Source organism: Lepus europaeus, chromosome 8, assembly GCF_033115175.1.
Source record: "Lepus europaeus isolate LE1 chromosome 8, mLepTim1.pri, whole genome shotgun sequence".
Taxonomy (NCBI): domain Eukaryota; kingdom Metazoa; phylum Chordata; class Mammalia; order Lagomorpha; family Leporidae; genus Lepus; species Lepus europaeus.
This window is the reverse complement of record NC_084834.1, coordinates 14,852,110-14,865,520: the sequence shown is the minus strand read 5'-3', so window position 1 is coordinate 14,865,520 and position 13,411 is coordinate 14,852,110. Positions and strand designations below refer to the sequence as shown.

Below are 13,411 nucleotides of genomic sequence, written 5' to 3'. Positions count from 1 at the left end.
TTTTTAATGTGATGACAACTATTCTAGTGTAATTTTGGGGGAAAACTATTATTTCTCCATTGAATTGTCGTTGCAAACTTTGTCAAGAATTTCTTATCTGTACATGTCAATCGTGAATTTCCTTTTTTGTTCCACCAATCTATTTTTACAGATTTCCAACCAATACCACACTTTTATTATCATCATGGCTTTATAATACTTCTTAAAATCAATTAGCATTATTCCTTTAGTTTTTTCCTTCTTAAAATTTGTTTCAGCTATTCAAAGTACTTTATATTTCCACAAAAAAAAAAACAGTAGGATAAAATTATCAAGATCTACAAAGTGGAATTGTGACTGCAATTTTGCAGAAACCATCAACCAACTTATGGAGACTCAACATCATAACAATATAAAGCCTTCCAGGCATGGAAATAATATGGCTTCATTTCTACAGGCCTTCTTTACTTACTGTTGGCATCATTTTGCTTCTTTTCCAATATGTATGCTTTCTAATTCTTTTGATTCTCCTGTTTCACTGCTTAGGATTTTCAGGAGTATACTAAGGAAGTTCTGAGAGGGGCCATTCTTGCCTTGTTCCCAGTTTAGGGCAGGGGAGCAGGGAGATTAATGCATTCAGTTCTACTGTTGTGGGCAATGAAATCCCCAGCTGGGTTTGTTCCAGGTTCCAAGTTTGCAGACGGATATTTTAAAATATATATTAAAATATATGTATATAATTATATATATACATATATATGTATATGTATATATATATATATCTAAGTTTTTTGAAAGGCAGAGACAATAAAGATGGAACTCCCATCCACTGCTTCACTCTTCAAATGCCCACAACAGCTGGGACTGGAACAGGACAAAGCCAGAAGCCAGAAACTCAGTCTGGGTCTTCCACATGGGTAGCAGGGATTCAAGTACTTGATTCATCACCTGCTGTCTCCCAGGGTAGGCTTTAGCAGGAAGCTGGAATCAGGAGTGGAGCCAGGACTTGAATGCATCTCATAATAACTCAAGCTTGCAACATACCAATAAATAATTAACTCACAAAGTATGAAGCAGGAGACTCTAGGTGACTTGCTGCAATGTCCAGCGAGGAACAAAAATGAGCTGAAATCAGGCCTGCCGTTTGCTAGTGAGATGTGCTCCTCATCTGGAGAGAAGGGGCAGAAAGGAGAGGAGGAGTCTTCACTGCCAGCCCCTTGTTTATCCCAGCGCTGGAAGCAGGCAAACACCAGACCATTCCTGGTCACATGCTGTTTCCTCCAACTTTCACTCACTGGGTTAGACGCATGCTTCTTTTCCTACCCTTCCTCTCCCAGTCAGAATGTGGCCAACCGTGCAGAACAAAGATGCAATGGACATAGAAGTGGCTGTTATTTGTAGATGTATTTCCCATGGGCTGGAGGAACTGAAGCTAGTCACTTTTAAGCATTGACACTTTCATGGAGTTTGGAGAGGGAGCATCCCCCAAGTCACAAAAGAAAAAGAAAGAAGAGAGCCTCTTCAAAAGAGCAAAGGGTGCCGGGAAACCATCACCTCCTTGAGATTCCTTTCACATGGACTCTATTGACAATAGTATAAGCACATCTAGCAAAAGGAGAAAATACTGATTTGCTTGATTATAAATCTGTTAAATAGAAAATAGATCTTTGGGGGTGAAATGAACATATACAGAAAAATCAGTGAAGGAGAGTATTAGAGTGAAGCAAAAGCATCAGTTTTAGTGAAGGAAATGGAGCAATTTAAGTGTTTAAAGTTTTTTTTTTCTAGTGAATACCTCTCTGCACATTAATAATTTCATTTTCTAATTGTTATATAACCCTCTTGATCATTAACCACTTTCTTTCTACTGTTTATAAGTGAACATTTCTAATCGTTAACCCCTTTCTTTCTACTGTTTATAAGTGAACATTTCTAATGCTCACTTTATAGAAAGTAAACCATATATCCTTATGTGTGCATGTGTATGTGTGTGTGAGTTTGTATGTGTGCGTGCCTATCCATAACTGCTTCCCATTCAACAAAGCATACTGACACGGCAGAAGTTTTCCTTTTAATATAAAGTACCATATGAATTTTGATGAGCTTTCATCTCTTAGGCATATGATCTCTATTTTTGGTAAAGTACCAAAATTTAAATGTTACTCTGTCCATCATTGCAGCTAATACCTTTTTTAAATGAAGAAAATTATATTAAAGCACCCCAAATGTAATTTATAGCTGAAGATAAAGTTGGACTTGAGTTCATATAAAAAATATTTAGGGGCCTTCCCAATGCTTCACTGTATAAAAATAAGTAGCCAATTGAGTATTCTTTAAAACAAAACAGTATGAGGGCCAGTGCTGTGGCTCACTTGGTTAATCCTCTGCCTGCGGCACTCGCATCCCATATGGGCACCAGGTTCTAGTCCCAGCTGCTCCTCTTCCAGTGCAGCTCTCTGCTGTGGCCCAGGAGTGCAGTGGAGGACGGCCCAAGTACTTGGGCCCTGCACCCGCATGGGAGACCAGGAGAAGCACCTGGCTTCTGGCTTTGGATTGGCACAGCACACCAGCTGTAGCGACCATTTGGGGAGTGAACCAATGGAAGGAAGACCTTTCTCTCTGTCTCTCTCTCTCTCTCACTGTCTAACTCTGTCAAATTAAAAAAAAAAAGCAGTGCAATGCCCTCTTTGAGTGGGTGATCATCTTTTTCAGGCATTGTTGTGTGATTTGGCAAATAGATGAAAGAATAATTTAAATATTGAAAATTCAGAGAGAAAGACTCCGTATCACATAATTTGATGACCATCAATGTTTTTGAATCATCTTTTCCTTCCTATACCTTCTGATACATGTACTTCATAATGAGATCACTTATTAATTGATATTTATAGAACATTGATTAACATTTACACTTCAAATCAATGTCTATATAAAACAAGGTACCCTTGAGAAATCAAAATTTAGTTTCAAATACTTTAAACTTTTAAAATGATTACAGCTACATGCAACTAAATTATCTAAATTATCTTATTTTCCTATCGTGTAATCAATACTCCTCATTTTATAAGTAGAAACCTGTTCACCAACTTATATAAAACCAATCAAGACTAGCAGTGCTGCTTTTGTCTCCATGCCCCAAGTAAATTATAGAAGATGTTCAAACAATGTCTATAAAACACATTCTCACAATGGAATGCCTTCAACCCATGTTAATGATACCTCGAGGGTTTTTTTTTTCCCATGTAATTCTTGTTTTACAGGTTTTTATATCTTTTTATTCACTGAATAGAATAGAAACACTATGCAAGACACTTATTTAAAACAGCTAAAGGTAAAAAGCACTCTCAATAAAGCTGTCCTTACCTTGGTAATAAATATTAATCATGTCTGTCCAGATAAATTCTAAATTTTGTTCGTGTTTTCATTAACAGGAAAATAGACACTATCTTTATTATACAAGGGTATTCCCAAAATTTTGTGAAAAAATTTTTAAAAGATAAGTTAAGAAATAAGCTCCTTTTGGTCAAAACTATTCGAAATCCATGCCAAGTTTGCTCATAATACACATTTTTCATGAACTTTTGAAGACTCCTTATGCAGTTAAACAACCTACTTATGGATCACCCAGTCAAGGTTTTATTTCTCTGAATATCGACTTTCCTTGCAATCATATTATCTTGCTGTAGCCAGTATTAACTCAGAGAAAGGAAAAATAAAATAAAGTAAAACTAGCCACAACCAGGTATTCTCTTAAACGTAAAAATCCGTCGCAAATAGAACTTTATGATACTTTCCATTGTCTTTTATCAGTGTCCAAAAGGGAAGAAAAATGATAAAGCAAAGGACCACTCTTCCTCATTAACACCTCAAGAACATACAGTTCACACTGCATAGCGATATCATTGATGTCCGCTACTGAAACCTGAAGAATCTGTAATCGCCAGCAGTCTGGTTCTATTTGTGAAACAGATTACTATGCTTTCAGAGTGCTAACGACCAACCTCTCTAAAAATATCAAATTAGACAAAAGTTGCTACAATATTAGAATCACCATTCACCTGAGACAACAACATCGTTTTGTAGAAATTATTCTAATCTATCTCTGGAATGAAATTCTTCACATATTAACAGTCAGCATAATCTCTGCCTTACATGTGAAATGCGGGGCTGGGTGCATTTCCCAAACACCAGAACTCACTTAGAGCCTGTACTGAATTTGCCTCACATGTAACCTTTTCAAAATTTTAAGTCTTTATATGTTTTATCACCTCTAGATTAATTCATGTGTAGTAGGCCTTTCAACAGCTTAAAAGGTTATTAGCGCATATGCAAATATAAAGTTTCCTTAATTTTTTGAAATATGAGAATAATAGCAAACAAAGAATATTTTCAAAAGATTAACAGCTACACCAGTGGAGTCCTAGGTCTAAAGTCAGAATAACACTGTTAAACCTGGGTGGCCAATTATTAAGCCAGTAGTTTTGTATAAATATTGAATCATCATTTTTCATATATAATAGAGAACCAGGAAAACTTACCTTGTCTGATACAGTCTTGTTGATACCACCAAATTAGATAAAGTATATAAAGGTGCTATTCAAATCCTAGTAGTTTCCCTCACCTCAAAAAACATGATTTGCAAATTTTACACACTATTTTAGTTGGTACTTAAATATGCTCGTTAGGCTCAAATGTATCAGTTATTAAATAATGCATTTATGCTTATTATATTTAAGTGTCATATCAGTTATTTATAAATAATATACTACTGATGAAATAAAAAGGGAGTAACAGCATCTTAGTATTAATTAGAAAGCTGAGCAGTATTTTTAGATCTGCTCATGTTATTGTTATGCACCTGACACCTTGCATTTACTTTAAAGATAAGAAAATAGCACGACAGGCTTCACCAAGGACCCTGCAGGATCATATGGAAAGGTAAATTACCAAGTAGTAAGTCAGAGTGATTCTATCTGGAGCAATGTCTTACGACTATGTCAAAAGATATGGGCAATGGAAGAAGAGAAATTGCAAACCACTTGCTCTTGTGAGAACTATCTGCACATTAATGTTTATTGCAGCTCAATTCACAATAGCTAAGACCTGGAACCAACCCAAATGCCCATCAACAGTAGACTGGATAAAGAAATTATGGGACATGTACTCCATAGAATACTATACAACAGTAAGAAACAATGAAACCCGGTCATTTGTAACAAGATGGAGCAATCTGGAAAACATCATGCTGAGTGAATTAAGCCAGTCCCAAAGAGACAAATATCATTTGTTTTCCCTGATCGGTGACAACTGAGCACCAAATGGGAAACCTGTTAAGTGAAATGCACACTATAAGAAACAATGAACTGATCAGCTCTTGTCCTGACTTTAGATGTACAATGTAATACTTTATCCTTTTTAGTATTTGTTGTTGTTGTTGTTGTTGTTGTTGTTCTAGTACTAGTGGTTGAACTCAGTATTTAACACACAATTATTCTTAGGTGTTTAAATTTTAACTGAAAAGTGATCCCTGTTAAATTTAAGAGTGGAAAAAGAGAGGGAGGAGATGTACAATTTGGGACATGCTCAATCGGACTTGCCCCAAATGGTGAAATTAGAAATGTGCCAGGGGATTACAACACAATCCCATCAAGGTGGCATGTACCAATGCCATCTCACTAGTCCAAGTGATCAATTTCAGCTCACAATTGATGGCTCTGATAGGTCTAAGAGTCAAAGGGATCACACAAAAAAGTGCACTGAACACTTACAGTCTTTTTTTTTCCTGTCATTATTTTCTAAATAATATACTGTAGCAACTACTTACATACAATACATTGCACTAAGTAATGTAAGTAACCTAGAGACACAGGATACGCATTGGTTCTATGCCAAAGCTATGCTGTCTTATATAAAAGACTAGAGCACTCTGATGGATTCTGGTATATGTGCAAGTCCTAGAAGCAATCCCCTGCAGATACCGAGAGGTTCACATTTCTTAGAGAAAGGTGAATCTATTGCTGGAAACTGTCTTATCGCAAACCTACCTAAGGTTGCTCAGATACATTTTTGTTTCTCATGTAGCCTTTTCTTCTCTTGAAAATAAACATAGTTAAGGTTATACATTTTCCTCCAACTACTAGTTTAGCTGCATCACAGAAGTTTGTCTATACAGCATTTTATTTACCTAGCAAATAAATAAATTTTCTGGGGCCGGCGCTGTGGCATAGCAGGTAAAGCTGTCGCCTGCAGTGCTGGCACCCCATATGGGCGCCGGTTCGAGTCCCAGCTCTCCTCTTCCAATCCAGCTCTCTGCTATGGCCTGGGAAAGCAGTAGAAGATGGCCCAAGCACTTGGGCCCCTGCACCCACATGAGAGACCCAGAAGAAGCTCCTGGCTCCTCGCTTCAATAAGCACAGCTCCAGCCAGTGCGGCCAACTGGGGAGTGAACCAGCAGATGGAAGATCTCTCTCTCTACCTCTCCTTCTCTCTGTGTGTAACTCTGACTTTCAAATGAATAAATAATTCTTTAAAAATAAGTAAATAAATAAATAAATAAATTTTCTTATTTCCATTATTAGTTCTCCTTTAGCCCATTAATTTACTCTTAATTTTCACACTGTGAAGTTTATACAGTTATCTTTCTGGATCACTGGGGAATGATTGGGCTTTCTGAATCAAGAATGGACTTTAGGGGCTGGGACTGTGGCTCAGCAGGTTAAGCTGCCACCTGAGGTGCCTGCACCCCATAGGAGAGCAAGTTTGAGCTCTGGCTGTTCCATTGCCTATCCAGCCCCCTGCTAATGTGCCTGGGAAAACAGTGGAAAACGGCCCAAGCACTTGGGCCCCTGACACCCATGTAGGAGACCCAGATGGATTTCCTGGTTCCTGGCTTCACTTTGGCCCACTCTGGCCATTGTGGTCATTTGGGGAGTGAATCAATAGATGGAAGATTCCCCCCCCCCCGTGTGTGTGTGTGTAACTGTCTTTAAAATAAGTAAATACATCTTCAAAAAAAGAATGGACTTAATTTAATAAAAATGTAACAATATGGATTCATCTGTGGCAATAATATGTTGTAATAGTATAAGATGTTAATAAAAGGAGAAATTGGGTGGTATGAGATATTCTCTGTACCATCATAACAACTTCAGTTTTTAACCATAATACTCAAAATCTAAATAAAGTTAAAAAGAGTCATTCTGGAAAGAAATTTGGCTATGTATTTCCAGAGCCTGCTACCTTTGCCTTCTGAGACATTTTTTTCACTTAGCAGAATCAATCAATTCTAAATAAATAATTTAAATGATGATCTATGGGGCCAATACTGTGGTGTAGTGGGTAAAGCCACTGCCTGCAGTGCCAGCATCCCATATGGGCACCAGTTCAAGTCCCGGCTGCTCCAACTCTGCGATGGCCTGGGAAAGCAGCAGAAAATGGCCCAAGCACTTGGGCTCCTGCACCAACCACAGTGGGAGACCCAAAAGAAGCTCCTGGCTCCTGGCTTCAGATCGTCCCAGCTCTGGTCATTACAGCTACTTGGGGAATGAACCAGCAGATGAAAGATCTCTCTCTCTCTCTCTCTCTCTCTCTCTCTCTCTCTCTCTCTCTCTCTTTCCCTGTAACTCTGTCTTTCAAATACATACATAAATCTTTTTAAAAAAATGATGATCTATGTTGACAGAAAATTAACATTAGTATAATGCTTAAGTAAATTAAATATGTGTATTTTCTGTTGCACACATATTTATTACCTCATGCTAATTAATAAAATACTTAAATAATATTAGGCAAGGCAGACAAGATCCCAAATTGTGTACACATTATCATATTAACTATGTAAAAATGTATGGAAGGAAATATGATAAATGTAGGTGGCGCATCTCTCCCCAGAGAGAGCTAAATAGAGCATCTTCCGTCCCATAGCCACTGCAGCTTTCCTCTACCCAATCGAAGTGAAAGCTGTGCTTTGTAGTGAGTTCACCTACCTTGACGTGCTTCAGTCTGAAAAGGGTCTCAACAACTTGTCTCTGTTTGTACTCCATTAAACCATGGTGGTAGCCAATGCCCCGCTGTAACAGCCTGATCAGACCGGAGCCTCCTCTTGTCCATCTCAGCCTGGATACAATCTTCCTGAAAGTCTGAAACACCCACACAGTTTGCAAAATCAAATGAAGGCATATGTCCTTTAACTGAAGCCTGATTTTATGTGTTAGAAGGCTTTAGCAGGCAGTTAGACGCATTTCTGGGAGGAGCAGTAGTGTTTTATGCTAGAACCTCAAGTTCATAAATAGAGCAGTTCTGTCCTAAGTGGCATCCATGCGTAAGACCTGGTAAAGTAGAACGCAATCCAACCTCAAATGCACTGATCCTTTCTTCACACACCTCCCTCACAGCAGCCATGTGCCCAGTTTTCCCTCGTGTACCTGCTGACATCACTCCCACAATGCTGGAGGCAGCTCCAGCTCATCCTGGGGTAATGAGGAAACACTGAAGCACAACGGTAAGAAGTCCAAGAGGAGATGCTCCATGCAGGCCCAGCGTCCCCCCAGGCAAGCAGCAAAATCCACCCCTGGCCCCAACACAGCTCTCAGCGGAGTCTGATTATCAACTGCCTTTTGCTCTATTTTTGCTGCTGACTTGAAACTAACCCTGTTCACTCCAATCACATCTGACCACGGTCAGCCCGTGTCTGTCTGTGTCTCCCTGTGCTTCCAGGCTGGCACCTCTGTGTTTCTCACTTCCTGTCTCTCTCTCCACACCCTCTCCCCATCTCTGTCCTCCAGCTCCTTCTCTGAAACTCACTTTGTCTTTCCTGAACAGTTTCTACCTCTGTCAGTCACTACTGCTCTTCTTCTCTTTCTTTCTTCTCTTTCCCACCCTCTTTTTTTACTTTTATTCTGCTTCCCTCCCCCTTTCCAACCTGCACCATCACTAAAAGAAAAAAGCAAACATACACAAGTAATAGCCATTGATCTGACTACATGGTCCAGCAGGTCGCACACCCATTATCTGGCGTGTCTCTCAGTGTTCTGGGCTTAGTTTCTGAGTGAGACACACAGCAGTGGAGAAGAGGGCAACAGTTTCTAGTTTGTAGAACTGGGCATGTGGTGATGATTTGGTGACATGAAGCACAGAAAACGGGAGAAGCTTTCAAATGAAACACAAATCTGAATTTGATTTCCTGGTAGCAAGTCGCTGCTTTAGCTCAGAAAAAATATTTAACATTTACCTTTTCTTTTTCTTAAAATTTTTATTGATATAAGGAGAACACATCTCATGTATTTTATATATACAGTTTTAAGAACATAATGATGGGGCCACCACTGTGGTGCAGCAGATAAAGCTACTGCCTGCAGTGCCAGCATCCTATATGGGCACCAGTTTGAGTCCCGGCTGTTCCATTTTCTATCCAGTCTCCTGCTAATGTGCCTGGGAAAGCAGTGGAGGAGGGCCAAAGTGCTTGGATCTCTGCACCCATGTGGGAGAGCTAGGAGAAGCTCCTGGCTCCTGGCTTCAGCCTGGCCCAGTCTTGGCCAATGTGGCAATTTGGGGAGTGAACCAGCAAATGGAAGACTTCTCTCTGTGTGTGTGTGTGTGTGTGTGTTCATGTAATTCTGCCTTTCAAAATAATAAATATTTTTTAAAAATATCATGATGATACTTCCCACCCTCCCTTGTTCCCTCCCTTGCTCCCATCCACTTCCTCCTTCCTTTCTTACTTTCTTTTAATTTCTACAATGATATACTTTGAATTCACTTTATAGTCACAAGATTCAATTATTGCTCATGGCCCTTGTCTATACTCTTCAGGAACAGTGGGTTTTTTGCTGACTGCTTGTTGAATTCTTTACTTACTGGAGGGTGACTCTTGGTGACTACTTTTACTTTTTCTATTTCTGTCTACATAAAGGATTATCATTAACTTTAACAGATGCAGGCGACTGCACAAAGAAAAAGCCTGCACTTGCTATACCTTGTTATGAATCTTTGGACCACTTTTAATAGCTGTGTAAACTTACATGTATAATCTTAACTTCTTCAGCCTCCAACTCCAGTTTCCCTTACATTAAGATCAATTTAGATGAAATAGGTTGTGTTTTATAAACTGCATAGTACAGTATAGACACACACACACACACTTAAGGTTATGTGCTGGATTGTGCACCACCAAAACTGAACTTTGGAGTACTTGATACAGAGTTAATTAAGTTAAAAGTGAATCATTACAGTGAGCTGCAATCCAATATGACTACTATCTCTGTAAGAGGCATTTCGGACAGACACATACAGAGGAAACACGATGTGGTGGTAACAGAGAGCAGGGAGAAGGTACCCATTATACAAGAGGACTGCAACAAGTTCATGGAAAAATCGAATCGAAAAACTAAGTTTATTCTGGTGCAAAAAACTTTAGAAATTCATGCAGAGCTTTCTCATAACATGTATTCTCCATGGCCTCTGGGAAGATGCCTCGTGTGGGCAGATTTCAAAATTCTTTTGTACAAAATAAACTTATTTTTTAATTCTGTTTTTCACGAGCCCTCTAAAGTAATGCATGTAAGCCCTGGAGAGAGACCTGGAGCAGACCCTGCCCTCAGAAACCTCAGAAGGAAGTAATCCTACTGGGTCCCAGACTTCCAGCAGGCATCACTGGTAAGAAATAAATTCCTAACACGTGGTACCCTGGTGCAGAAGCCTTAGCAAATGAATCCATCCACCTAGGCATGCCCCCTGTTCTCGTCTCTTACCTCGCTATCCACACCTGCTCGATCAACATAAGTACAGTCCGGAGGAACTTCTTTACTCTTTTTAAGACTCTTCTTTATTTCCTTTATTTCAGCATCCCATAAAATCAATCTTTGAATTCGAGCAGTTGAATTTGAATGTAAATAACTGAATATAAAAAATCAGGAACATTGTGAATATTGATTATAACATGCCCTCTTCTTTTCAACATTTGAAATTGTGTCTGTAAGTGCCAACATAAAAGAATGCCTGGTAATTTGAACCCAAAATATGATTGCCCTTATTAAAGGATATTCACCAGGCCTTAATTACTTCAATTCTCATTGCTTATCATCTGTTATTTTTAACATATGCATTGATACCTTCTTAACAGAAAACAGAAAAACCATTCTTGGTCCTGCTTGACAACAAATTCTGGTATGAGGCCTGCTCACCTGTGGATTCCAGCAACAGGTCTGTCGCCAGACTTGGCAAGCCAGTGAGTCATGAGCTCCACTAAGTGGCCCATCTAAAATCTCCATTCAAGCCAACTGGTAAAACTGCCAAAGCCAGTTTATAAAGATTGGAAGAAATGATTGCTTCTTCAAATGCACAGAGAGCAACATGTAGTTACCAGAATCAAAGAATCAGGGAAACATGACATCACCAAAGGAATAAAATAAGATTCCAATAACAAAGCTTAAAGAAATGGAGATCTAGGGGCTGGCACTGTGGCTCAGCGGGTTAATACCCTGGCCTAAAGTGCTGGCATCCCATGTGGGAGCGGGTTCGAGGCCCGGCTGCTCCATTTCCAGTCCTGCTATGGCCTGGGAAAGCAGTGGAGGATGGCACAAGGCCTTGGGCCCCTACACCCGTGTGGGAGACCCCAAGGGGGCTCCTGGCTCTGGATCAGTGCAGCTCTGGCCGTTGTGGCCAATTGAGGAGTGAACATCGGATGGAGGGCCCCTCTCCCTCCCTCCCTCTCTCTCTCTCTCTCTCTCTCTCTCTCTCTCTCTCTCTGCCTCTATTCTGTGTAACTCTGACTTTCAAATAAATAAATAAATATTTTTTTAAAAAAAAAGAAAGAAATGGAGATCTAGGGCTGGCACTGTGGCATAGTGGGTAAAGCCACTGCCTGCAGTACCAGCATCCCATATGGACATCAGTTTAAGTCCCGGCTGCTCCACTTCCACTCCAGCTCCCTAACACACCTGGGAAAGCAGTGGAAGATGGCCCAAGTTCTTGAGCCCCCGCACACCCATGGGAGACCCAGAAGAATCTTCCGGCTCCTGATTTCAGACTGGCCCAGCTACAACTGTTGCAGCTCTTTGTGGAATAAACCAGCAGATGAAAAATATCTCTCTCTCCCTCTAATTTTGCCTTTCAAATAAATAGATCTTTTTAAAATAGAAAAAATGGAGATCTATGAACTGCCTAACAAAGAATTCAAGATAATCATCCTAAAGAAGTTTAGTGAGCAATATATAAGAGAACATAGAAATAAAATATTTTTAAAATCAGCAAAATAATACATGAACAAAATGAGGGTTCAACGAAGATATATAAACAGGAATTCTGAAGCTGAAGAACACAATCATCGAAACAAAAAATTCAAGAGTTTCCATAGCAAACTTAGTTCAGTGAAAGAAATAATCCACAAATTCAAAGACAGACCATTTCAATTATCTAGTTAAAGAAACACCAACAAAAAGAATGAAATAATAAGTGGGTAGGAAGCTTTTGGACCTGCTATCGTTTGAATATATTTTGTCCCAGAACTCATAATGAAGCTTGGTCCCTGTAATGGTACTGAGTGTTGTGGGACTTTAAATATATGATTAGGTTGTTAATCATAAACTTAAACTTTGTGGACCTAAGAAAATGTTAGAAATAAGCTAATCAACTGAAGAAAGTTACTGTAAAACATTGTACAATTACTGAAATACTCAATAATCTTCTCCCACGTAAGTCCCCCAAAATGATGTTCTAATTAAATTAAGTTGGTGTATCATAAAAACATAAAGCAGTGAAATACGATTTTAATTCTATAAATAATTGCACACTTCAAGGTTTCAGTACACACTGAATTCCGCAATTCCAGCAGAAATACTCACGCAGCGTACGTTCTCCTTTGAGACTTAATCGCTTTCTCCAGTTTCCTGTTTAAGTTCTTCTCTCCTTCAGAGTTGTGACTATGAGTATATTGTCTCGTCAACCTATTAGTAAGAAGGCGTGAAGCTGACCATTCCACTGAGTGAATGTTGAATCTAAAGTGAAGGATGTGAGAACACTGGATAACTGCATGTTCATTCCAGCCCAGCCCTGCATTCATTAATGAAGACCATTTTTGGATGTAGGAACATTTGTTTGGGTAACATCAATCTCTGTCATTCGTTCATTTTTGCCCATTTAACTCCTAAATCAGAGTTCATGTGAATGGAAGAGAAGATCAGAGTTAGTTACAAAGGTGAATTTTGATACTATGGTAAGAGTAGTTAGGTAAAGGCTCTTTACTAGGGAAAGAAAACCTGCTCTGGGCCGGCGCCGCGGCTCAATAGGCTAATCCTCTGCCTTGCGGCGCCGGCACACCGGGTTCTAGTCCCGGTCGGGGCACTGATCCTATCCCGGTTGCCCCTCTTCCAGGCCAGCTCTCTGCTGTGTCCAGGGAGTGCAGTGGAGGATGGCCCAAGTGCTTGGGCCCTGCACC

The 13,411-nt window shown here is 39.6% G+C and overlaps 1 protein-coding gene across 1 annotated transcript in view; it reads right to left on the bottom strand.

Annotated features, from left to right (window-relative positions):
* Positions 1-1,116: 1,116 nt before the first annotated feature.
* The window catches only part of LOC133765859 (probable ATP-dependent RNA helicase DDX60), a 53,955-nt gene continuing 41,660 nt past the window's right edge, over positions 1,117-13,411 (bottom strand). The window contains exons 13-16 of the mRNA XM_062199417.1: positions 12,819-12,971; positions 10,728-10,872; positions 7,965-8,117; positions 1,117-1,147 (exon numbers count right to left, since the gene is read on the bottom strand). Coding sequence (XP_062055401.1) covers positions 1,127-1,147; positions 7,965-8,117; positions 10,728-10,872; positions 12,819-12,971 — 472 coding nt within the window. The 3' untranslated portion in view covers positions 1,117-1,126. The remainder of the gene's footprint in view (positions 1,148-7,964; positions 8,118-10,727; positions 10,873-12,818; positions 12,972-13,411) is intronic.